This window comes from Kogia breviceps, chromosome 18 (genome assembly GCF_026419965.1).
Source record: "Kogia breviceps isolate mKogBre1 chromosome 18, mKogBre1 haplotype 1, whole genome shotgun sequence".
Classification (NCBI taxonomy): Eukaryota; Metazoa; Chordata; class Mammalia; order Artiodactyla; family Physeteridae; genus Kogia; species Kogia breviceps.
Window position 1 is genome coordinate 14169278 of NC_081327.1, and position 27043 is coordinate 14196320.

General features: G+C 36.4%; 2 protein-coding genes across 4 annotated transcripts in view; both read right to left on the minus strand.

Moving 5' to 3' along the window:
- Window positions 1-27043, minus strand: part of LOC131744965 (zinc finger protein 260) — a 141461-nt gene that overhangs the window by 102176 nt on the left and 12242 nt on the right. The window lies entirely within an intron of this gene.
- Window positions 1638-26355, minus strand: ZNF461 (zinc finger protein 461). Of its 3 annotated transcripts, none has more exons than XM_059045015.2 (5): window positions 26209-26355; window positions 24507-24600; window positions 16136-16262; window positions 15254-15349; window positions 1638-3348 (listed from the first exon to the last, which is right to left on the minus strand). In XM_059045015.2, exons 2-5 carry the CDS (start codon window positions 24513-24515, stop codon window positions 1664-1666), a joined length of 1917 nt encoding a protein of 638 aa, XP_058900998.1. In that variant the 5' UTR covers window positions 24516-24600; window positions 26209-26355; the 3' UTR covers window positions 1638-1663. The 3 variants fall into 3 exon arrangements, with proteins under 3 accessions (XP_058900998.1, XP_066875163.1, XP_066875164.1); XM_067019062.1 differs by having other exon boundaries at window positions 16136-16283; XM_067019063.1 differs by lacking the exons at window positions 15254-15349; window positions 16136-16262.

Consider the following 27043-nt stretch of genomic DNA (forward strand, 5'->3'; position numbering starts at 1 on the left):
TTCTCAAGCATACATGGAACATTCTCCAGGATAGATCATATGTTATGGCACAAAACAAATCTTAACACATTTAAGAAGACTGAAATCATATCAAGTATCCTTTTGACCACAATATTATGAAACTAAAAATCATTAACAGGATGAGAATTGGAAAATTCACAAATACATGAAAACTAAACACACTCCTTAACAATCAATGTATGAGAAAAGAAATCAAAAGGGAAATCAAAAAGTATCTTGAGAAAAATGAAAATAGAAGCAAAACATGAAAAAGCAGATGGGATATAGCAAATGCAGTTTCAAGAGGGTTTATAGAGATAAAAGCCTACATTAAAAAAAAGAAAGATCTTAAGTAAACTACCTAACTTTATGCCTTAAGAAACTAGAAAAAGAAGAATTATGGCCAAAATCTGCAGGTGGAAAAAAAGATAGCATTAGAGCAGATATAAATGAAATAAAGACTAGAAAGACAATAGAAAAGATCAATAAAACTGAGTTGGTCCTTTGAAAAGATAAAGTTGAAAAACTTTTAGCTAATCAAGTAAAAAAAGAAAGGACTCAAATAAATAATGTTATAAACAAGAGAGAAGAGTTCCAATATTGCAGAGCAGGCAATGAAGAATTTGGAGCAGAAAGGCAGTAAATAGTTGGTACAATGTTTATAAATCCCTCTAATACATTAAAATTAAATAAAAGTAGGCTAAATGTGGACTGATGAGAAAATCATGAATCACGGATTATGATTAATCCACTTTTGTCCAAAGAATTTTAAAAATTTAATTCCTGGAAGAATACAAAAGAAGTGACAGCTATAGTTACCCCTGTGTAGGGAAAGCAGATGGTTATAGGACTAGATATTAGGGAAGATTTTATTTTTACTTTATTTTGGGTAATTTTTGAATTTTTATAGTATCTGCTTTTATTTCCCATTTTTTAAACTACAAAATTAATGTAACATCAGAACAGACACACACTTTCATGGTTGGGAATCTACCAATAGAAACATAAGAATGACAACCTAAGAATGTTTATTGCATGATCATTTCTGGTGAAAAAGAAGTAGAAACAATTTGAATATCTACAGTAGGGAATGGCTCAAAATACTGGCATACATCCCATACTAGAAATATTTTGAAACTTTAGAAAGAATGAGTCAGATCAACAGTATTGACCTGGGAAAATGTCCATGATTATTTAAGTGTAAAGGGCAAAATGCCACGAAATATGTCACTACAGGGGGTAAATCCTTTCACAGACATGCAATAAACCCTTCATATATGCAGATATGTTCGAGCACGAAGAAAGAAGCAACACACACACATATTGGTTATTTCAGGGATTTGTGGGAGGGGAAGAAATTGTTTTCATTTTATTTCTGCCCCACTTCACTGGTTTCAGTGAAAACAAATAGTTTTATAAAATTTATTTCCAGTACTGATCATTACAATAATTCAGAAATAGCACTGATAACAGAGCAATTTTTTTCCTTTTAATAACTTTTCCATTTTCCCACTTGAAAAAAAAGAGTTCAAAGATTACTAAACTAAATTAATACTAATGAAACCCAGTATTTTACCAACATTTTCCTTAAAGAAAAAAAAAAGTGTATCTCCAAAAATAATTTCATGATGCTAGACTAGGATGGGGAGAGAGGAAAATTTATTCAAGTCTCAACAGTATGAAGTGTCTGATGTACATTAAATTGTAAGCCATGATTAATGGTCTTCCCACATTCATATGGTTTCTTCCCAGAATGAATTCTCTGATGGTGTGAGAAGCTTGAATGATAGCTAAAGGTCTTTCCACATTCCTTACATTCAAAGGGTTTCTCACCAGTATGAATTCTCTGATGTTGAATAAGGTGTGAATGAAGTCTAAAGGCCTTACCACATATCATACATTCATAAGGTTTCTCACCAGTGTGAATTCTCTGATGTCTTTTGAGGTGTGAGCACTGCCTAAAAGTCTTCCCACATTCCTTACACTCATAGGGTTTCTCACCAGTATGAATCCTCCGATGTAGAGTAAGTTGTAAACCATCACAAAAGGCCTTCCCACATTCACTACATTCATAAGGTTTTGTGCCAGAATGAATTTTCTGATGGTGAGAGAAGCTTGAGTGGTAGCTAAAGGCCTTTCCACATTCTCTACATTCATAGGGTTTCTCACCAGTGTGAATTCTCTGGTGTATTGTAAGGTGTGATCTATGTCTGAAAGTCTTTCCACATTCTTTACATTCATAGGGTTTCTCACCAGTATGGAGTCGCAGATGTTCAGTAAGTTGAAAGCCACGAATAAAAGCCTTCCCACATTGCTTACATTCATAGGGTTTTTCACCAGTATGAAGTCTCTGATGTTGAGTAAGCTGTGATCGCTGCCTAAATGCCCTCCCACATTCCTCACATTCATAAGGTTTCTCACCAGTGTGAATTCTCTGATGTAGAATAAGTTCTGAGCCATAATTAAAGGCCTTTCCACATTCTTTACATTCATAGGTTTTCTCATGAGTATGAAGTCTCTGATGTATGGTAGGGGATGATTGATGCCTGAAAGTCTTTCCACATTCTTTATATTCAAAGGGTTTCTCACGAGTATGGAAGTGCAGATGTTCAGTAAGTTGAAAGCCACAAATAAAAGCCTTCCCACATTGCTTACATTCATAGGGTTTTTTACCAGTATGAAGTCTCTGATGTTGAGTAAATTGTGATAGCTGCATAAAGGCCTTCCCACATTCCTTACATTCATTGGGTTTCTCACCAGTGTGAATTCTCTGATGTAGAATAAGTTCTGAGCCATAATAAAAGGCCTTGCCACATTCTTTACATTCATAGTGTTTTTCACCTTTATGAATTCTCGAATGTTGTTTAAGTTGTGAGCAATGAATAAAGGCCTTCCAACATTCCTTACATTCACTGCACTTGTTACTATTTTGAATTCTCTGTTGTTTAGTAAGGTATGATGTATCAACAATTTCTGCACATACCTTACATTCAGAAAGTTTTTCTTTAGAATGAGTTTTGTGATGACTAAAGAATAAATGGTAACTGAAGTTTTTTCTACATTCTTTACATTCAAAGATATTCTGTCTATTATAAAATTCCTGAGTGAAGAAAATATGTTGGCTAAAAATGGGCATGTGTTCATGGTTGATAATAAACTGCCTGAAATAGCCCTTCTGTTTTCCCTGTTGTCTCTCAAACTGACTTTTGCATGCCCAAATATCTCTGAAAATGGATTTCTCAGGACTATGGCTTTTAAATGGTTCCATGATAGCCCATTGGGATGATTCTGTCTCATAAATGTTTCTTTTTGGAGATAACTTCTTGGACTCACACTTGGACACCAAGTCTGAAAGATAAGAAACACATTTTAATTGCTAGTTTTGTGTTACAAGAGAATTGAAATATCTCTGGTAGAAAAGAGAGAGAATTGAAAATAATTCACATAAGAAATGAAAGGCTTGGGGAGCTCTTAAATACCATCATGCAATTGAATGAAAATAGAGTAAGGAGAATGCAAAGAAATGAAAGCTCATGAAAGAAAAGTGAGGGAGTTAATTAACAAGTCAAGTCAGTGGTTCTGAAATTTTGATACACTTCAGAATCACCTTGGGAATTTGTTGCAATTATGGATGTTTACAAAACATTCTAGATCACCTGAATCAGAGTCTACGAGAGTCTGTATATCTTAACACTCTCCACCAGGCCAAAGGATTATGTGATATCTGCTAGTTGTCCCCAAACATCTATTATTCCCCTTTTATACACTGATTGAACCCTTGGTTTTTAGTTGAGAACAGGCTGCCCAATATAAACATTGCACTTCCCAGGACCCTTTGCAGCAGAATATGCCATGTAACGATTCCGCCTAAAGAAATGCAGAAGTATTATGTAGTAGCTTCTGATAACTTTTTTGTTTTAATTTTTTAAAAATTTTATTTATTTATTTTTGGCTGCCTTGGTCTTCGTTGCTGCCATGGGCTTTCTCTAGTTGTGGTGAGCGGGGGCTACTCTTCGTTGCAGTGCACAGACTTTTCATTTTGGTGGCTTCTCTTGTTGCAGAGCACAGGCTCTGGGTGCATGGGCTTCAGTAGTTGTGGAATGCAGGCTCAGCAGTTGTGGCTCGCAGGCTCTAGAGCGCAAGCTCAGTAGTTGTGGTGCATGGGCTTAGCTGCTCTGCAGCATGTGGGATCTTCCCAGACCAGGGATAGAACCCATGTCCCCTGCGTTGGCAGGCAGATTCTTAACCATTGCACCACCAGGGAAGTCCTGAGAACTTTCTTAAGAGCCAGCTTGCCCACACCCTATATCCGTTATTCTTCTGATTCCTCAGCAAAGCCAGCTGCAATGTGCATTTGATGTAATGTCTGTCACAGATGATTTTGCAGAACAGAGTTGCCACTCCAGCCTGGACTTTAATGAAAGAGAAAATTAACCCTCTATATAGTTTAAACTACAATTATTTGAGGGTCTCTGTCACATACAGCCAAACCTATATCCAAGCTAATACAGCCTTCCATTGAACTGTTTGAGACCAACAGCTACATAAAGCATTCTATGCTAATGCAATTTATTTTTCCATTTTCCTAATGGTGATCATTTGAGTTGTTTCCAGTTGTTGGCTATTATGGTTAGTACTGCTATCAACATCCGTGCACATTTCTTTTGGTGGAAACAGGACTCCTTTCTGCTACGTGTGAAATTACTGCATCAGATGATATGGATTTGTTCAGCTTCAGTTGACACTATGCAACAGTTTTATAATATACAATTCCATCAAACTCTAAAAGAGTTCCTGTTCTTCATATCCTCAGCAACACTTGTTATTGTCAATCTTCTTTTAAGCATCCTGGCAGATGTGTTGTGATACTGGATTGTGGTTTAATTTGTAATTTTGCAGGCTGAATACTTTGCCATATGTTTATTGGCCAACTGGATATCTTCTTTAATAAATTGCCTATGCAGGTGTTTTGTCCATTTTTATTAATTTGGGGGGCAATAAAATACATATAAAATCCACCATTTTAACCATTTTGAAGCATACAATTCAGTAATTTATAGTACATTTCCACTGTTGTGCAACCATCCAATCTCTAATTCCAGAATATTTTCATCATGCCAGAAAGAAACCTCACACCCATGATCATGTTCTATTCTCCTCCTCGCCCCACCCCAGCAACCACCAATCTGCTTTATGTCTCTGAATTTGTTGAGAAATTTCATAAACACGAAATCATACAATATGTGACCTTTTGTGTCTGTTCTCACTTAGTATGTTTTCGAGGTTCAGTGATGCTGTAGCACATATCAGTACTTCATTTCTTTTTATGGCTGAGTTATATTTTATTGTACAGATAACCATATTTTGTTTATCCATTCTCCAGTTGAGGGACATTTGGGTAGTTTCTGGGTTGTATTTTTCTTTTTGATTTGTAGGAATTCTTAATTTATTCTGGATATAACCAACTACATAATGTAAGTATCTTTTCCCACTCTGGGGCTGGCCCTTTCACTCTCTTAATACTATGTTTTGATAAACAGAAATTCTTAGTTTTAAGATAGTCTAATCCCAAGTTCATAAAAATATACTCATATAATCTTCCAGAAGCTTTTACTATTTTACCTTTCATATTTAGATCTCTAATCCACCTAGTGTGAGGTAGAAATCAAGATTCTTATTTTTCAGTAGATATCAGCACCACTTACTGAAAAGACCATCCTTTCCCTGACTCTGTGTTATATCAAATGACTTTGTATGTTAGTCATTTTCTCTGTAATTCACTCCAATAAATATTTCAACTCCCATAGCTCAGTTGAAACATTTCTAGCTAAAGTAACTAACAAAATTACTTTACCAAAATCAGTGCTCAAATGCCAGTCAACACTCTATTTGACTCATTAGTAGCATCTGACACAACTGATCAATCCTTTTGCTTCCTGTATACCATATTCTCCTGGTTATCCTCCTACCTCTCTACTTATATTCAGTTCTCCTTAATGAACTCTCCTCTACTTCCTGACCTCTAAATGTTGGAATGTCCCAGAACTCAGGCTCTGGCCAGCCCTCAATCTACACTCTTTCCCTTAATAGCAGTCTGGCTTAAATACAAATAATATAATGCTAAGTCTTAAATTTATACCTCTAAAATTTTTTTTAAATTATGATAAAATACACATAACATAAAATTTACTATCTTACCCACTTTTAAGTGTTTAGGGCAGTAGTGTTAAGTATGTGCACACTGTTGTGCAACCAATCTCCGGAATTTTTTCACCTTGCAGAACTGAAACTCTGTACCCATTAATAACTCCCCATTCTTCCCTCTTCCAGTTCCTGGCAACCACCATTCTACTTTCTGTTTCTTTGGATTTGACTACTCTAGATACCTCATATCACTGGAGTCATACAGTATTTGTTGTTGTTATTCTGAATGTGACTGACTTATTTCACTTAGCATAACGTCCTCAAGGTTCATTCATGTTGCAGCATGTTTCAGGATTACACACACACACACATACACACACACACGACCACCACACCACATTTTGTTTCTCCATTTGTTTCTTGATGAAACCTAGATTGCGTCCACCTTTTGGCTACTGTATGTAATGCTGCTAAGAATATGTGTGTACAAGTATCTGTTTAAGTTGGTGCTTTTAGTATGTATCCAGAAGTGGAATTGCTGGATCATATGGTAATTCTATTTATAATTTTTTGAGGAACCACCATACTCTTTTCCCACAGTGGCTGAACCATGTTACACTCCCACCAACACAAGGGTTTCAGTTTCTCCACTGCCTCACCAATACTTGTTATACCTGTTTTTTGACTGTAGCCATCCTAATGGGTGTGAGGTGATATTTCACTGTGGTTTGGATTTGCATTTCCCCAGTGGCTAGTGATGTTGAGCATAGTTTCATGTGTTTGCTGGTCATTTGCATATCTTTTTTGAAGAAATATCTATTCAAATCCTTTTCTCATTTTTAAAATTGAGCTGTTTGGTTTTTTGTTTTTGGTAGTTCTTTATATATTCTGGGTATTAACCCCTTATCAGATATGTGACTTACAAATATTTTTTCCTATTCCGTAGGTTGCATTTTCACTTAATTGTGTCCTTTGATGTCTATACTTCTAGCTTTTATATTACCCCTAAGCTCCATATTTATCATCTAATTGCCTAGTTGAAATCTTCATGTAAATATGTAATATGTACCTCAACCATAACATGTCCAAAGAGAACTTTCAAATCCCTTTTTTTAGATTCATTCATATTCCAGCTTAACCCATCTCGGTAAATGCAACCATCTTTTACCAATAGGTTAAGCCAAAAGCCTAGATTTTTTCTTCTTACTCAACTTAGTCTATTAGCAAGCATGGTAAACTTGTTCTTTAATATATATATAATGACATAATCATTTGTCACCACCACTTCTATCACAGTCTAAGCTACCATTGTTATACTACTGCAGTAACTCTCAAATTGGTCACCTGCTCTCTTTCTTGTTCCACTAAACACATCATATCTTAGTGACAACACATAACTTTTGCTCTCAAATGCCTCTAATAGTTTCCCATCACATTTAGGAAAAAAAGATTCTTATAATGCTCTATAAGGTCCTATATCCCCTGGGCTCTCTCTACCCCTCTTACCAAAACGTGTAGGATGCAACTAAAGCCAAATTTAGAGGAAAATCTTTGGCCTTAAATGCAAACAGAAATAGGAAATTCTTAAAGTGAATCATCTAAACATCGATTTCAAGAAGTTAGAAGAAGAATAGCAAACTGAGACCTCAAAAAGTAGAATAAAGTAAAAAACAAAGATAGGCAGAATAAATAAAACAGAAACAAATATATAATAGGATTTCTGACAAGACTGGTCAAGAAAAATAGACTACCTCACAGATTAAATGTTAATTACAAAGAAAAAAATTACAATGGCGTAACCTGGCAAACACCACCCAAACCAAGTGATCAAAGGTAACAACACTAATAATGGGACAGAATGACATTATGTGCCTCCTTAAATAATACACTGAGAAAGATAGGTCACCAATGCAATAATCCTGCCAAAAATGTATAGCCTGAATTTAATCTGGAAGAACCAACAAACATACTCTAATTGAAGGACATTCTATAAAAGTGGCCAGTATTCTTCAAAAATACCAGCCATAAAATCCAAAGAAAGGCTGAGGAACTTTTCAGATTAAAGTAAAGAGAAATGGAATGTGAGATTCTGAGTCAGGTGAAAAGGACAATATTTGGATAATTTGTGGAATATAATACAGACAATAAATGAGACAATAGATTTGGATAAATGTAAAATTTCCCGAATTTATGAAATGTAAGAGAATATTCTTGCTCTTAGGAAAGATAACTATTTAGGGTAAAGAGACTTAAGTGAAATAATAAGGAAAATATGGCAAAAATATTACCAGCTGGTGAATCTAGGTGAACAGCATATGGGAGATTTTTTGGGGTTATTTTGCACCTCTTCCATAAGTTTAAAATTAATTCAAAATAAATTTTTATTTCATAAAAGAGAGAAAAGGTACAAATAGCCAATCTTAGGAATGAAAAGGGAAATATCATTACAAACAAAAATGCATCCCTTTATAGAGTTACATTCTACTGGGATAACATCTAATAAATGATTAGTAAATGAATTAGTAAGTCAGATGGAAAAAATGCTATAGAAAAATAAAGAGGAAAAGAGATACAAAGTTATAATTGAAGGTTTGAGATATGTGGCAACAATTTTCCTCCAAAAAGACTGGAGACTAAAGGTATCAGCTTTACCTCCTGAGAGGCTGGAAACTAAAGGTCAGCCACATGGGTAGCCAACAAGGAGCCCCAATAAAAATTCTGGACACTAAGACTCAGGTGAGTTTCTCTATTTGGCAACATGCCCAAATGCATATTGTTACACATAGTTGATGGGAAAATTTAGCACTGACAATGACTCCACTGGGAGAGGACAATGGATAGCTCCACACTTGGCACTCTCCTAGGCTCTGCCCTATGTACTTCTTCCCTTGGCTAATTTTAATCCGTATCCTTTTGCTGTAATAAACTGTAACTGTGAGAATGATAGCTTTCAGTGAGTTCTATGAGTCCTTTTAGTGAATTATCAAGCGTAAGGGTGGTCTCGGAAACCCTTGAAATTGCAATTGATGTCAGAAGTGAGGGAAGAATCCTGTAGACAGCTCCCTCTAATTTTCACATGAGACCATAATAAAATCAAATTATAAAAGAAAGACAACAAGAAAATCTCCAAACACCTCCAAATAACACACTTCTGAATAATCTATGGGTGAAATTAAAAGTCTCAAAGAAAAAAAATTTTTTGAAGGATTATAAGGACATGTATATCCTTTATATACATGGATATATATATATAATTATATATAATCCATCATAATGATAATAAGAACACCACATATAACTTTACACTCATAATTTTAACAACTTAGAAGAAATGTACCAATTCCTTGAAAATCACAAACTACCAAAACTCAGCCAAGATGAAATAGGTAATCTGAATAGTCCTATAACTATTATAGAAATGGAATTTATAATTTAAAAGAGATCCTGAAAAAGAAATATCCAGGTCCAGATGGTTTCACTGATGAATTTTACCACACATTCACATCAATTTCTTCCACGAAAGGATGAAAAGGGAACACTTCCCAACTTACTTTATGAGGCCATTATTATGCTTATACCAAAAGCAGGCAAAGGCAGCATGCACACACACACGTGCGTGTGCACACGTACCACCCCCTGCCCCCGCCACACACACAAAGAGAAAACTACAGGCCAGTATCTCCCATGAACTTAGATGAAAAAATCCTGAATTAAATTTTACCAATCAAATCCAGAAGTGAATAAAAGGAAAAATATATCATGACTAAGTGGAATTTTTACAGGTATGAAAGGCTGATTCTGCATTCAAAAATCAATGTAATCCATCATACCAACAAATAAGAAGAAAAATCACATGACCATATTAACATTCATTTTAAAAAACCCTCAGGGCATTAAAAAGAGAGGGGACCTTCCTCAACCTCATAAACAGCATATACAAAAAAAATCTACTGCTAACATCATACTTAATGGCAAAAGACCTACCCCTGAATGCTTTCCCTCTAAAATTAAGAAAAGAGGCAAGGATGTCCACTATTACCACTCTTATCCAACACAGAACATATTTCTAGCCAACAAAAAGGCAAGAAAAAGAAAGGGCATAGATTGGAAAAGAAAAAAAAAGACTATTTGCAGATTATATGATTGTCTACAAGAATGAATCTACAAGGAAAAATTAGTACTGGTTAGTATTAGTACTAACCAGTACTAGTAAGTGCATTCAGTAACGTCATAGAATACAAGATTAACATACAAAATTGGCCGAATTTCTGTACACTGACAATGACCAAAAAGAAACCAAAATAAAAATGCAATACCACTTACAAATGCTGCAAGATTAAAAAAAAGAAATACTTAGGTAAAAAATTAACAAAACATGTACAGATAATATATGATGAAAATTATTAAATGCTAATAAAAGAAATCAAAGGAAAAAAAACTTGGAGAAATGCTGTGTTCATGGATTGGAAGACTCAACAGAGTAAAGATGTTAATTCTCTAATTTCATCAATAGGTTTAACATAATTCCTGTTTAAATCTCAGCAAGTTTTTTTGTACATAGAGACAAACTTATTCTAAAATTTATATGCAAAGAAAAAGGCCCCAGGGATAGCCAAAAATTTTTTTTTGGAAAATAATATAGTGGGAAGAATCACTCTTTCCAATATTAAGGCTTACTATATAACTGCTGTAATCAGAAGTATGTTACTAGCAGAGGAATAGTTACAAAGATCAATGGTACAGAACATAGATCTCAGGAATGGAGCCACACAAATGTGCTCAACTAATTTCTGATAATGGTGAAAAAGCAACTCAACGGAGGAGGGATAACTTGTCCATAAAAAATGGTGATGGAGAATTAGACATCCATAGGCAAAAAGTTAAACCTTGACCTGAAGTCTCACATCTTCTACAAAAAGGTACTCAAAATGGATTACAGATTTAAATAGAAAATGTAAAACTATAAAAGTTCTAGAAAAAAACATACGACAAAATCTTTAGGGCCTAGGACTAGGTGGTGTTCTTAGACTTAACACCAAAAACCAAAAACAAACAAAACAACAACAAAATACCTCAACAATTCATAAGATTTAAAAAATGAATAAAGGCTAGACTTCATCAAAATTAAACCTTTCTCTGCAAATGACCCTGTTAAAAGGATGAAAACACAAATTATAGACTTGGAGAAATTATTTCTTTAAGTCACGTAACCAACAAAGGCCTATCTATTGGGTTGGCCAAAAAGTTCCTTAGGTTTTTGTTTTGTTTTGTTTTGTTTGCGTTACGCGGGCCTCTCACTGTTGTGGCCTCTCCGTTGTGGAGCACAGGCTCCGGACGCGCAGGCTCAGCGGCCACGGCCCACAGGCCCAGCCGCTCCACGGCATGTGGGATCTTCCCGGACCGGGGCACGAACCCGCGTCCCCTGCATCGTCAGGCGGACTCTCAACCACTGCACCGCCAGGGAAGCCCCCTTAGGTTTTTAAGTAAAAATAAAAGACAGTTTTCATTTTCACTGAGAACTTTATTGAACAACATATTCACCGTTTTGTTCCACTGCCTTCTGCCATTTTTCAGGCAACTTCATAATTCCATTTTCCCAAAACTCTTTTCTTTTTGAGCAAAGAACTGTTCCAGGTGCCTTTTACAGTCTTCCAGGAATTGAAATTTTTTCCATTAAGGGAATTTTGTAAAGACTGAAATCAATAGAAATCCGAAGGTGCAATGTCTGGTGAATACGGTCGATGAATCAGAACTTCCCAGCCAAGCTATAACAGTTTTTGCCTGGTCATCAAAGAAACATGCAGTCTTGCGTTATCCTGATGAAAGATTATATATTTTCTGTTGACTAATTCCAGACGATTTTCATTGAGTGATGCTTTCAGTTGGTCTAATTGGGAGCAGCACTTGCTGGAATTAATCGTTTGGTTTTCTGGAAGGAGCTCATAATAGAGGACTCCCTTCCAATCCCACCATATACACAACATCACCTTTTTGGATAAAGACCAGCCTTTGGTGGTTCACTCCGCTTGCCCCATGATCTCTTCCATTCCACATTATTGTGCAGTATATATTTTCCATTGCCCGACACAATTTGTTTGAAAAAAAGAACGCTTTCATTACCTTTAAGTAGAGAATTGCATGCGGAAATACGGTCAAGAAGGTTTTTTTCGCTTAACTTATGTGGAACCCAAACATCAAAGTGATTAACATACCAAGCTGGTGCAAATGATTTTCAACGCTTGATTTGGATATTTTGAGTATGTCGGCTATCTCCCATGTGGTGTAACATTGATTGTTCTCAATTAATGTCTCGATTTGATTGCTATCAATTTCAACTGATCTACTCGACTCTGGAGCATCATCCAGTGTGACATCTCCAGCACGAAACTTGGCAAACCACTTTTGTCACGTTCGATCAGTCACAGCACCTTCTCTATACACTGCACAAACCTTTTTTTGCATTTCAGTCGTGTTTTTACTTTTCTGAAAATAATAATGCATAATATGCCAAAAATGTTGCTTCTTTTCTTCCATCTTCAGTATCAAAATGGCTACACAAAAATTCACCAATTTTGATTTTTTAAAAAAATGTACTCTGATATGACAGGTATCATAATACAATCTAACAAAATTGTTTCGAATGAAGTTAAAGACAACTAAGCACACTAGAACCGTCTTACAGAAAAAACCGAACTGTTTGGTCAACCCAAAAGAATACATAAAGAACTTTGAAAACTCAACAGCAAAAACACTCAAACAATCAAATCATAAAATGGGCAAAAGACATGAACAGACATTGACTGAAGAGGATACACAGATGGCAAATAAACATGATTTTCTATTAAGGAAATTCAAATAAAAACTATAATGAAATATCATTACCCACCTATCAGAATGGCTAAAATGAAAAACTGATAACATCAAGTGCTGACTAGGGTTCGGTGAAATGCATCATTCACATTGCTAGTGTTTGGCAGTTCCTTTCAAAACTAAAAATGAGCTTACCTTACAAACCAGCGATTGCATACTTGAGCTTTATCCCAGACTTATTTTCAAGTACAAACTTCTACATGAATGTAAGGAACATATATATATGTGTTTACATATGTGTGTATATATACATATTCCTTACATTCATGTTATACATACATACATATATATGTATATATATATATATATAAGATATAAGAAAAAAGCCAATCTCAAAAGGATACATACTGCAGGGTTCCATTGATGTAACTTCATGAAATAACATAGTTACATAGATGTAGAATAGATTAATGGTTACCAAGAGTTAGGAATAAGGGAGAAAGGGATGGGTGTAGCTATAAAGAGATAATAGGAGGGAGTCTTGTGGTAATGGTACTATCTATTTTGATTGTTGTAGTGCTGATACAAGGCTATATATGATAAAACTACATAGAGCTATACATACGCACAGAAACACATATACAAATAAGTGTGTATATAAGTAGTGAAATCTGAGTAACTTCTATGGATTATACCAATGTCAATTTTTCAGTATGATATTGTACTATAGTTGTGTACGATGTTAACACTGGGAGAGGCTGGAGGAAAGTTACATGGAACTTCCCTGTACACTTCTTTGCAACCTCCTGTGAATCTATAACTATTTAAAGGTTAAAACTTTTAAAAAGAAATCACCACACCATATATGCAAAAGGAGAGGCCTGGCCAGGTATCAAAACTTAGTAAAAAAATATATATATAACAACTTACATGAAAGCAAAACATTTAGGAAAGTATCTATCATTTTTCCATGTTTCACCTCTGTATTAGTTTCTTAGAGTCAACGTAACAATGTACCACAAACGAGGTGGCTTAAAACAACAGAAACATACTCTTTTCATAGAGTCAACGTAACAGTGTACCACAAACTAGGTGACTTAAAACAACAGAAATATACTCTTTTCATAGCTCTGGAGTACTATGAGTTAGACATCATCAAAGACCTCTAATTCAGCGGTCCAAACTTTCTGGCACCAGAAACCGGTTTTGTGGAAGACAATTTTTCCCCGGGGGCAGTGGGGGATGGTTCAGGCAGTAATGCAAGCGATGGGGAGAGGCAGATGAAGCTTCGCTCACTCTCCCTCTGCTCACCTCCTGCTGTGTGGCCCGGTTCCTAACAGGCCGTGGACCAGTACCAGTACGGGTCCATCAAAAGATGCAATCAACAGAGCTCAACCCCCGCAGCCCAGGGGTTGGGGACCCCTACTCTAACTTGTGGAATAAACATGCTCTTGGCCTTCAGGACCCTATACTTTCCTAGGGTCCTACTCCTTCCTTTCTAATCATCGCTCTACCATCTCCATCTCCTCAATGTAGTCATTTACTTTAATTTTCACAATTTCTAATCAATTAATTTTTCCTAAATATTTTATTAGAAAATATATTCATATGTTCTCGATCCACTACTAGATTAAAAATGTCTTTATAACATTTAAAAAAATGTATAAAAAGGAAAAAATATTTTAAAAAGCAAAGCAACTTGTATGAATTTTTAAAAAAAATTAATACTCTGTTGATTGCATCTTTTGATGAACAGAAGTTTTTTAAGTTTGATGTACTCCCATTTGTCTATTTTTGCTGTGCCTTGGTATCATAGCCCAGAAATTACTGCCAAATCCAATGTCATGAAGTTTTTCCCCTATATTTTCTCTAGGTGTCTTACAGTTTGGGGTCTTAGATTTAGTTCTTTGATCCACTTTGAATTAATTTTTGTATATGGCATAAGGAATTTTATTCCTTTGCATGTGGGTATCCAGTTTCCCCAACACCATTTGTTAAGAATACAGTCCTTTCCCCCATAGAATGGTCTTGGCACTCTTATCTAAAATCATTTTGTCATATATGAGGGTTCATTTCTAGACTCTCTATTCTATTTCACTCATCTATATGTCTGTCTTTATGCCAGTACCACATTGTTTGATTACTGTAACACTGCGATAAGTTTTGAAATCAGATTTTCCCTAATTATTCTGTCTAATACAACCTTACATTAACCTTATAACCTTAATATAACCAACATTCTTACCAGTTGGCCTACTCCTCACAACAACTTTCTGCTTCCTGATTATAGCTCACTCACCTGGGAACTGTTCTCCTACCACTTCCCTCATAACCATCCAGGGCTCCTTCCCTTGCTCCAATGAGGAGATCACAGCTGGCTTAGAAATAGAAAGTCCTGGTTATAAGAAAAGAAATGGAGATGAGGTGGAAATGAAAGTATTCAAATACTGTGTTTCAGAATTTATTTTCAAAAACCTACAGGACAAGATGCTACTTGATAAGGTCTAGAGAAGAAAGAAAAGTCAAATTCTCATATACAGGTAAACTCAGGATCATAAGAAACAAAACAAACAAATAGATGGTAAAATGCTATTTAAGTTATATAAGCTTTCACTCCTTATTTTCCTTTGAGGAAAAAAAGGAGTTTCCTGAAATACTTATTCTCAGATACTTTTCCATGTTAAATGTAAAGTTCTTAAAATGTAACTTCCAAAAGCAAATTGTTTACATTTGTTGCAGTAAATAGAATAGTGTTCATCTGAGCTGTAAATGTAAATGACATTTCTTGACTCAGTCCATTACTACACTAATTGGGAAGGCTAAAGAGCTTTGCACCCAGGACCCATGTGCTTAGTTTTATCTAGGCTAGTGCATCTGCACATTTAGCACAGTGCAAGTGAAACAAAAGACAAAGCCTGGTTTCTTTGACTATGTTATGCTTTAATGGTACAGAATTTCAATTCTGCTCCTTAATTTTCAAGGAAGAAAGTCAATTATAAGAAAGGACCAGAGTAAGATGTGAGGATAGAGAAAATGAAGGTGCAACTCCACTTGGCTGTGCTCATTTCTACACAAAGAGAAAATTCATCTAGTTATTTGAAAGGTAGCCCTAAAATTCATAGTGGAGAAAGCAGAAATTCTAAGAAACAGATTCTGAATTATTAGAGACAGATAACTTTACCCAGTGAAACCAAGTTGCTATAGTTCTCCAACATCACATCTTTGTACAAATTCCTCTGTGCAGGGTTCAGGCATTCCCATTCCTCCTGAGAGACATCTATAGCCACATCTTTGAACATCACCAACCCCTAAAATGACAAATCACAGTACTGTTTTTGAAATTATAAGAAACATTTTTCAAAAGGAAGAAGCACTGCTAAAAGAAGGCACTGCAGGAAAGGGATGGCACAGTGAGTATATAGGCTAAGGCTGGAAGCTTCTATGGGTCAAAAATAAATTTATTGAGACTAAAGCAGAGTGCCCACATACTCTTAATTCAATTTCTGCACACACATCCTCTAACATAGGGTGGAAAACTTCTGTTAATCACTCATCTAGAAACTTAGAAAATAAATAGAGGTTCCCAACTAAGTTAAATAGTTGTAAATTTTTCCAAAATTTCCTATAAAAATCTCCATCTTCAGAAAATGGACCTGATGATTTTTCTCCCTCATTATGACTAAGCATTTTTACTTTTAATGCAAATTCTTTAGTAAACACCCAGTGCAGACTATATTTTCCAAAGATGGACAGAGCACCTCTTCCTTTCATAACCTTTGTATGCCCCACTCACTAGCAGGCCAGTAGCAGCTATGGGCCCTGCAGCGAACCATGTCAGGAACTGGTCCCATTCACCAGCATGCCGACACCAGATCTGGGACCCTCAGCCCCACAATCTTCACTCCAGAACCTGGCTCCACCCACCAGTGGGCCCCACTGCCAGCAGTCTCATGATCCAGCTCTGACAACCAGTGCCCATCAGCCTCTGCATAAGACAAGGCCTGGCAGACAACTGGACCAGGAGCCAGCCACACCTACCAGACTGCCCACAGTAGTCAGCCCACCACAACAGAAGGACCCACGCAGCCCGAATATGGGGCACCCCTAGACTATATAGCTCTAGTGCCCAGAGGGGAGAGCGCTGCTGAGACACAGAGGACGTCTCCTACAAAAGGCCACTTCTCCAAGGTTGGGAAAGGTAACCAATCTATCAGAAACACAGAAATAAAAACAGCCAACTGGGCAAAATGAGGTGACAGAGAAACATCTTCCAAATGAAGGAACAAGATGAAACCCCAGAAGAACAACTAAGTGAAGTGGAGATAGGCAATCTACCCTATAGAGAGTTCAAGGTAACGACTGTAAAGATGTTCAAAGAATTCAGAAGAAGATTGGATAAACAGAGTGGTAAGCAATAAGTTACGTACAAGGGAACTTCCATAAGGCTATCAGCTGACTTTTCAGCAGAAACTCTGCAGTCCAGAAGGGAGTGGCATGATATATTTAAAGTGATGAAAGGAAAAAACCTAACCAAGAGTACTCTACCTGGCAAGGCTTTCATTCAGTTTGATGGAGAGATCAAAAGCTTTACAAACAAACAAAAGCTAAGAGTTCGGCACCACCAAACCAGCTTTACAAAAATGTTTCTCTAAGTGAAAAAGGCCACAACTAGGAACATGAAAATTACAGAAGGAAAAAAATCTCACCTGTAAAGGCAAATATACAGTAAAGGTAGTAAATTAGCCATGAAGCTAGTAGGAAAGTTAAACGACAAAAGTAGTAAAATCATCTATATCTGCATTAAGTAGTTAAGGGATATATATACAAAACAAAAATATAAAATATGATAAAAACAGGAAAAGTTGGGGGAGGGTGTAAAACATGCAGAGTTGGTAAAAATGCATTTGAACTTGAGAGATCAGTAACCTAAAATAATGAGAGAAAGAGAGAGAGAGATGGAGGAAGAAAGAAAGACTGCTATGTACAGTGTGGGGAATATAGTAGATAATTCTGTAATATTCTTCTATGGTGACATACAGTAACTAGACTTATCATGGTAATCACTTTGAAATGTATAAAAATACGAAGTCACTATGTTGTGTAACAGAAGCTAACATAGTGTTGTAGGTCAGTTATACTTCAAAAACAAACAAACACATTCATAGAGAAAGAGATCAGATTTGCAGTTAACAGAGGCAGGGGGTGGGGAGGGGGATTGGATAAAGGTGGTTAAAAGATACAAACTTCCAGTTATAAGATAAATAAGTACTAGGGATTTAATGTACAACATGATAAATATAATTAACACTGCTGAACGTTATTTATGAAAGTTGTTAAGAGAGTAAATCCTAAGAGTTCCCACAAGAAAAATAATTTTTTTCTATTTCTTTATTTTTGTATCTACATGAGATGAAGGATTTTACTAACTTTATTGTGATAATCATTTCATGATGCATGTATGTCAAATCATTATGCTGTACACCTTAAACAGTGCTGTATGTAAATTATATCTCAATAAAACTGGAAGAAAAAAGGCTGAAAGAAAGCTGTCAGGCTATAATTCTATTTCCAATTAAAATCCCTCAAAATGAAGGTGAAATAAAGCTTGGAGTTTTATTTTTGTTGCTGTTGGGTTTTTTTTGAGAGTAACAAACCTGTGCTACAAAAAATGTTAAAGGAAGTTTTTCAGGTGGAAAAAATTTATACTAGTTAAAAACTTCTATCCACAGAGAAATGAAGAGTGCCAGAAATGATAAATTCGGAGGTAAATAAGAAAGATATTGTTTTCATCTCATAATTTCTTTAAAAGATAATTGATCATTTAAAGAAAAAAAAACTGGGAGTTCCCTGGTTGCCAACTGGCTAGGATTCTGGGCTTTCACTGCCATGGCCCGAGTTCAATCCCTGGTCAGGGAACTGAGATCCTATAAGCTGCATGGCACACCACACCCCCCCAAAAAAAAACGGAAGAAAGAAAAAAAGAAAAAATGGCATGTGTGGTTTAAAAGTATTTAGAAATAAAATATATGATAACAGTAGTAAAAAAAGATGGGAAGGGGAAATGGAAATATCCAGTTTTAAGATTTTTGAATTATGTATGAAGTTGTGTAAAATTATTGGAAGATCTAGTAAGATTTTTTTGTTTGTAAAATCACATTGGAAACCTTAGAACAACCCCCAAAACAATAAAACAAAACAAAACAAAAATGGTACAGCTAATAATCCTATAATGGAGATAAATGGAATACTAAAAAATAAAGGATTAGTCCAAGAGAAGGCAGGAAAATAGGGAAAAAAAGGAAGAAAGGATAGATGATAAGATGATAGATTAAAACATAATCATTACATTTAATTTACATGGTTTATCTAGAAGTCAGCAAAACTTTTCTGAATAGGGTCAGGTAGTAAATATTTTAGGCTCTGTGGATCACATATAGTCCCTATAACATATTCTTTTTTCTTTACTTATTTATAACCCTCCTGAAATGCATATCTATTCTTAGGTTGAGGGCCATAGGAAACCAGGCTGCGGGCTGGATTTGGCCAGCATGCCATAGTTTGCTAAACCCTGTGTAGATACTTGAAGGCAGCGACTGTCAGACTGGGTAAAAAAGTAGAACCAAGTATATGTTGTTATATGAGATACACTTAAAATAGGTTAAAATAAAAGGATGGAAAAAAGATATGCCATGAAGAAAACGGTAAAAGATATGCCATGAAGAAAACTGTAAAAGAAAGCTGAATCAATTATGTTAATAAAGAGAACAGAATTCAAGACAAAGAATATTACCAAAAGGAACATTTCATGATCAAGGGGTCAATTGGTCAAGAGGATAGAGCAATCCTAAATATGTATGCACCTAATAACACAGCTTCAAAATACCATAAAGCAAAAATTGACAGAACTGTAACAGATCCACCATTGTATCTGGAAATTTCAACTGTCCTCTCTCAGTAATTGATAGACCAAGTGACAAAAAAAATTAGTAAAGATATAGAAGAGTTGATCACCACTACAAACATTTGATCTAACTGATAAACACTCTACCCAACAGTATAATACCCTTTTTGTTTAATTGCACATGGAGCATTCACCAAATTGTCCACATTTTGGGCCATAAGACAAATCTCAATACATTTAAAAGGATAGAAATTACAGAGTATGTTCCTTGACCACCACAAAATTAAATTAAAAATGAACTATCAGAAAGATCTGAAAAAGTCCCCAAATATTTGGAAGTTAAAGAGCACTCTTCTAAATAACCCATGGGTGAAAGAAGAAAGGGAATTTTAAGCTAGAAAAATAAGAGAAAATTAAATCTAAAATATACAGAACAAATGAAAAAATAAATAAGATCAGTAATCAGTAAAGCAGCAAGGGCAAACTAGAGAGAAAAACCAGTAAAACTAAAAGCTGGTTCTTTGAAAAGACCAATAAAATTGACAAGCTGCTAGTATACTGATCAAGAAAAGAAGACATAAATTATCAATATCAGGAATTTAACAGTGTGCATTACTGTAGATCTTACAGGCATTAAAATGATAATAAGGGAATATTATGAACAACTTTATGCCAATAAATTTGACATCTAAGTTGAAATAAACTAATTCCCTGAAAAGCACAAATTACTAAACTAATTCAAGAAAAAAGAAACCCAAAGCCCTTTATCTATTAAAGAAATTAAAGTCTCCCCATGAAGAAACTCTAAACTCAGATGGTGTATTAGTTTTCTACCGATGCTGCACATACCACCACAAATGCAGTAGCTTAAAACAACAAATTTATGATCTGTTGGTTAGAAGTCCAACAAGGGTTTTACTAGACTAAATCAAGGTGTTGGCAGAGCTGTGCACCTTTCTGGCAGATCTAAGAAAGAGTCCATTTCCTCGCCTTTTCTAGCTTCTAGAGGTTACTTACGTGCCTTGGCTCGTGGCCCCCTTCCTCCATCTTCAAAGGCAGTAATGTTGCATTTTTTTAACCGAAGTATGCATATTCCGTACTCACATCCTCTTTTGACCCTGACTCTTCAGATAACCCAAGATAATCTCCCCATCTCAAAAGCATTAATTTGGGGGACTTCCCTGGTGGCACAGTGGTTAAGAATCCGCCTGCAGGATTCAATTCGGGACACAGGTTCAATCCCTGGTCCAGGAAGATCCCACATGCCGCGGAGCAACTAAGCCCATGTGCCACAACTACTGAGCCTGCGCTCTACAGCCCGCATGCCACAACTACTGAGCCCACAGGCCACAACTACTGAAGCCCGCGTGCCTAGAGCCCATGCTCTGCAACAAGAGAAGCCACCGCAGTGAGAAGCCACCACAGTGAGAAGCCTGTGCACCGCAACGAAGAGTAGCCACCATTCACTTGCTGCAACTAGAGAAAGCCTGCGTGCAGCAACAAAGACCCAACACAGCCAAAAATAAATAGATAAATAAATAAATTTATTTTTTAAAAAGCATTAATTTAATCATATGTGCAAAGTCTCTTTCGCCACATAAGGTAATCTATTCACAGGTTCTAGGATTAGCATGTAGACAGGTTTTTTTTTTTGAGGGAGGCTCATTATTCTGCCTACCACAGATGCTTTTTGCTGGTGAATTCTATCAGACAATTAAAGAATAAATAATACTAATTCTATTTTTAAAACTCTTCCAGAAAATAGAGGAGGAGGATGCAAATCCTGACTTATTTTATAAATAAAGGAGGAATAAAGACATTTTCACATAAAGAAAGCTGAGAGGATTTGTCACCAGAAGATACAAACTACAGGAAATGCTAAGGAAATGTCTTCTGGACAAAAAGAAATGATACCAAACAGAAATTCAGATCTCAAGAAGAGAGAGCAGTTGAAAATGGTATATATGTGAATAAATAAAATGTATTTGCAAAGAATCAAATAAAGTATTTTTTTCAAGAGTCTATTGAATTTCCTGTTTCTGTGGATTTTCCCCTTTTTGTTTAGTATATTTGTGCTTTCTCTCTTTTCATTCATGATTCATAAGTTAGTGATTTAACTTATTGATTTATCTTATTAGTTATAATTTTTTCCTGTTTTGTAACACATGTAATTTTTATCTTTATAAATCCCTACCAGATTTCTTTCTACTTATTTTTAACTTACATATTTTCATTATTTTTTGTTAGAAGCATTTAAATCTATGACTTTTCCCTTAGAGTCCTGCTTTAACTAAATTCCATGGGTTCCAATATGTAGTGCTATCACTGATGAGAAATTTTTCACTTTTTAGATTATATTTCTTCTTTGATTCAGCAGTTACTAAGACAGATTTTATAAACTGCTGGTAAGCATAACAATTTTTCTGATTCTGTAATTAAATTCTAGTTGTATTTCACTGTGTTCAGAGAATATTGTCTATAATTTGTACTTTTTGGGCTTTACTACAGCCTAATATTTTGTCATTTTTTTCTGAATGGTCCATGGATACTTTAAAAATGCATATCCACTACTATTAGCATTTAATGTATATGAGTAAGATAGATTTGATGGAGTATGTGATTTAGTACTTCAATATTCTTAACTAAATTTTGTCCACTTGTCTTGACTTTGACTAAGAGGGTTAACTAATGTCCCCTACTGCTGGCAAGTATCTATTTCTTCTTCTATCTGCTTTTCTATTTGTTTTAGGAAAGTCGCTGTAATATTTTATATGTAGGTAATTCACAACTATTTTAGCTTCACTTTGAAATTTACACCTTAGAATTATGTAGTGTCCTTCTTTGCCATGTTTTAAATATATTTATTTATTTATTTATTTATTTATATTTATTTAGAACTGTGTCGGGTCTTAGTTGCAGCACGTGGGATCTTTCCTTGCAGCACATGGGCTCCGGAGCGCATGGGCTCTGTAGTTGTGGTGTGCGGGCTCCAGAGAGCATGGGCTCTGTAGTTGCAGCACACGGGCTCTCTAGTTGTGGCGTGGGCTTAGTTGCCCCACAGCATGTGGGATCTTAGTTCCCCAACCAGGGATGGAACCCACATCCCCTGCATTGGAAGGCGGATTCTTAACCACTGGACCACCAGTGAAGTCCCTCTTTGCCATGTTTAATGGTGTGATGTGGCCTGAAGTTTAGTATGTTTTCCTTTAGTTTCCATTTGCCTGGTATAATCTGTCCATCCTTTTATTAAACTTTCTGAATCACTGAATCACTTAAGCGTCCGATGCAGAGAGTTGAATTTTCTTTGTGACTCAATCTGAAAGACTTTTTCTCTTAATAGGTATGTTAAAACTCATATCCAGGGACTTCCCTGGTGGTGCAGTGGTTAAGAATCCGCCTGCCAATGAAGGGGACATGAGTTCGAGCTCTGGTCTGGGAAGATCCCACATGCCACGGAGCAACTAAGCCCATGAGCCACAACTACTGAGCCTGTGCTCTAGAGCCCATGCTCCACAACAAGAGAAGCCACTGCAGTGAGAAGCCCACGCACCGCAACGAAGAGTAGCGCCACTTGCTGCAACTAGAGAAAGCCTGCGCGCAGCAACAAAGACCCAACGCACCCAAAAATTAAAATTAAAACAAAACAAACAAAAAGAACTCATATACAGTTATTGATTGATAAGACATATATTTGCTCTTTTGTCTTAGTTTTACCATAAAATTATTTTGTTCACTACGTATACATAGTCATCCCTTGGTATTCACAGGGTATGGGTTCCAGGACCCCCGCAGATACCAAAAGCTGCAGATGCTCAAGTCCCATGTAAAATGGCATAGTATTTGTGTATAACCTACACACATCCTCCCACATGCTTTAACTCATCTCTAGATTACTTATAATACCTAACATAGTGTAAATGCTATGTAAATAGTTGCTTGCATGAAGCAAATTCAAGTTTTGCTTTATGGAACTTTGTGGAATTTTTTTTCCTGAATATTTTCAATCTACAGTTGTTTGAATCCATAGATGTGGAACCCAGAGATATGGAGAGTTGACTATATATATATATATATATATATATATATATATATATATATATATATATATATATATAAAATGTATATATATACATATGTATGCACATACATATATTTGTGTCTTAAGTCTTGTACTATATAAGCTGATTATTTACTGTCTCTTTCATTACAAGTCAAGTTCCACAAGGAATGATTTGTATGTGTCTGATTTTTACCCCCCACTGATTTATTCCTAGTTACCTAAAAGAATGCCTATCACATAGTAGGTATTCAATAAATATTTGTTAAATCAGTTCATCAAACCAAAGTTCTGACAAGAGAAACATCAATATTTCCCTCAAAAGGATATTATTTCTGTTCTTTCCTTATTCTGGCAGAAGACTCAGCATATGGGAAATAAGTAATGATTTATTGAATGAGTATATAAACTGGTTAGGGAGATGGGCATAAAAGGAAGATCCTATATTTTTGGTACAATCACTTACTCACTCACTGGCAAGTTACTGTGTGATATTCAGTTAGGTAACAATATCAGGATGAAGAATGCAAATATTCACATGACCTATAGGAAAAAAAGAGGACTACTTCAATGAGGAACAAGAAAACAACTTACATGGGCCATGGCTTTTTTTTTAGAATTCAATGTATTTATTAGTTGTCTTCTTAGTTCCACTTTAGAAGAAATTCACAGTCCAAAGAAAGTGTTGCTGTATGAGAGGGGTTTAAAAATAAACAAAAAACAAACATGAGATGATCTTGCCTCTGAGCTCCCAATGTGCTAACTTAGAATGACATTTCCCCCACTTCACGTCTCCTACTCCCAGACCCCATACACACATGCATAAAAGATCAGAGAAAAGATGAACAAATCCCAACCTTACTCAAAGCAAGGAGAGAATCCAGCTATGGATTCAAGAAAGACTGGGCCCAGGCTCTTTAGCAGGAGGGATCTAGAGAGGCAAATCAGTGTCCCAACACTATGATAAAATCGACCCAACTGGCCTGCTCAGACCTACCCTGAGCAGATTCTCACTGAATTAAGAGGAAAAAGAAAAGGAAATGGACCTTATGAAAAGGTCAGGGAAAGAGAAAATGACTCAAAAGATGTAACAGATCTTTGGTTATATCTAACATTCCTGTATAACAGGAACTTCAAAAATAGACACTAAAGCAACACTGAAAAGAAGAAATAGAACAAAAATGTCCGGAGCAAAATAAATACTTGAGTCTTTAGTTTGAAGTACGGGTGAGAAGTTAAAAAACCACATCCTGGAAAATCTTCTGAAATTTATCCCTAAATACAGGCAAAAAAGACGTAAATATCTTTTAATAAGGAATTACAAAACAATGTGTATTGTGTTGTAATCTTTGGGAAAAAATACTCATGAACATAAGCATATATGTATGTACATAAGGAGGGTGAAAACATTTGCAATAAAATGTTCAGAGTGGTTGGAGAATTATAGATAACTTTTACTTTAAATGAAGTAATATAACAAAGGAATTTTGAAGGTTAATGTGAAAATTTCAGGTAAGATGCAGCACCTAATCATCTTAGACACTGTTTTTGGATGTGCAACAGTGCTATTCTTTCCTCCAATTCGAGGTGTTTCTAAGGGGAATGGCAGAAGTAGTGAGGTAGAGAAAAATTATGATACTAGGCTTTTCTGGAAGCTCAAACTTTGTGTGACCTTGAGTGTGATGTGGAGTAGATGTTGTCTGTGACCATGAAGACTATGTTTCTCTGATTCTTGGTGATGTGTGTGAGCTCTTCAGATAACTGTGGAGGACACCGACTAAGTGGGCATACGGTTAGTTGTTTGTTGTTTCCTTTCTTTTTTTTTTTTTTTTTTTTTAACTATATAAGTCACTTTGAGGTTGTGTGATGATGATAAACACGGGGGGGATGGTGGGATTATGCGACTTTGGCTTTATGACGTGTTTATGAATCTATAGGTGACTACTGGAATGTCTTCCTAACTGCCTGATTACGGTGAGCCTGTGTTTAAAGGTTTGTGTAAATGTGCTTTTCTTTTATGTAAGTAAATGGGGCTTGCACAAATAGTCACCCGCAATCATGATCATAAACACATACAAACTCCATTTACACATATGGCCAATGCACAAAATTACAACGGTCACAAAAGCACGAATCCAGTTGCTGTCACAACAAACAGCCAAATATCCTTAGTCATGACACTAATTTCCGTCACGCACGCAGACTAATCTACTCTCCCTAGGTCTGCTCCCGCACTAAGAGGCCTAACACTCCAGACACTTCTCTTGCCCGGTCCTGGGGCTACAGGATTCCTCACCTTCAGCATCCTCAGGAGGAGCTCTGGTCCAAGTTCTGATTGGACTTCCCGGCGAAGCCGCCACCGAGCCCTGCCTACTCTACCCGTAAGGGGAAGCCCTTAACTGCCTCTGCGGCCGACTATTCAACCGACGTTCTGACCGGAAGTAGCTTTGGAAAGCCGTGTCCTCTGGGAAACTTAGTCCTAGAGGAAGGAGCCCGGGAGGCTAAAGAGGTAGGTCTTCCGCCCGACTTCCGGCCGCACCTGCGCTGTTTCACTCGGGCGTGCAGTGACGCCACAACCACCCAGTTTGCGTGGCTCATACCCGGGTTTGGGGTCTGTATTCGGAACCTCAGATTTCTCTGAGGACGGATTTCAAGCCTGACACGGTGGCTGTCCCCACCCTTACAATGTGCACGTTCGCGGGCAGCTGGCTTAAGAGAACTGTTGTCTGGTGCGGAGAGATCCAGCCTCTGGATGGTTCTCTCCGCGGTTGCGATGCGAGATGTATTTTCTGTGCGTCCGTTACGTACGCGGGGGTGCGTCTCATCGAGAGCCAGATGATTATGAGACACCGACTGTGAGGGTGTCATGCGTGAGGAAATCTGTATGTGAAAGTGAATGTGCTACATATTCGTGTAGGTTCAAGCAGTGAGCTCGGCCACGTGCAGTGATTGTGAGGTGGCATAATGTGACATGACTTACCTGTGAGTGGTGCTTTGAGACCGTGTGATTGATTACGCATTCTGTGGAAGGCTGTCAGTGCTGGGTCCACCTATGACTACCAGGAGGGTTTGGGTGTGGCGAGTGTCCGCAGGTGAATTTCACCAGCAAAGGCAGGAAGCTGGTTTGTTGG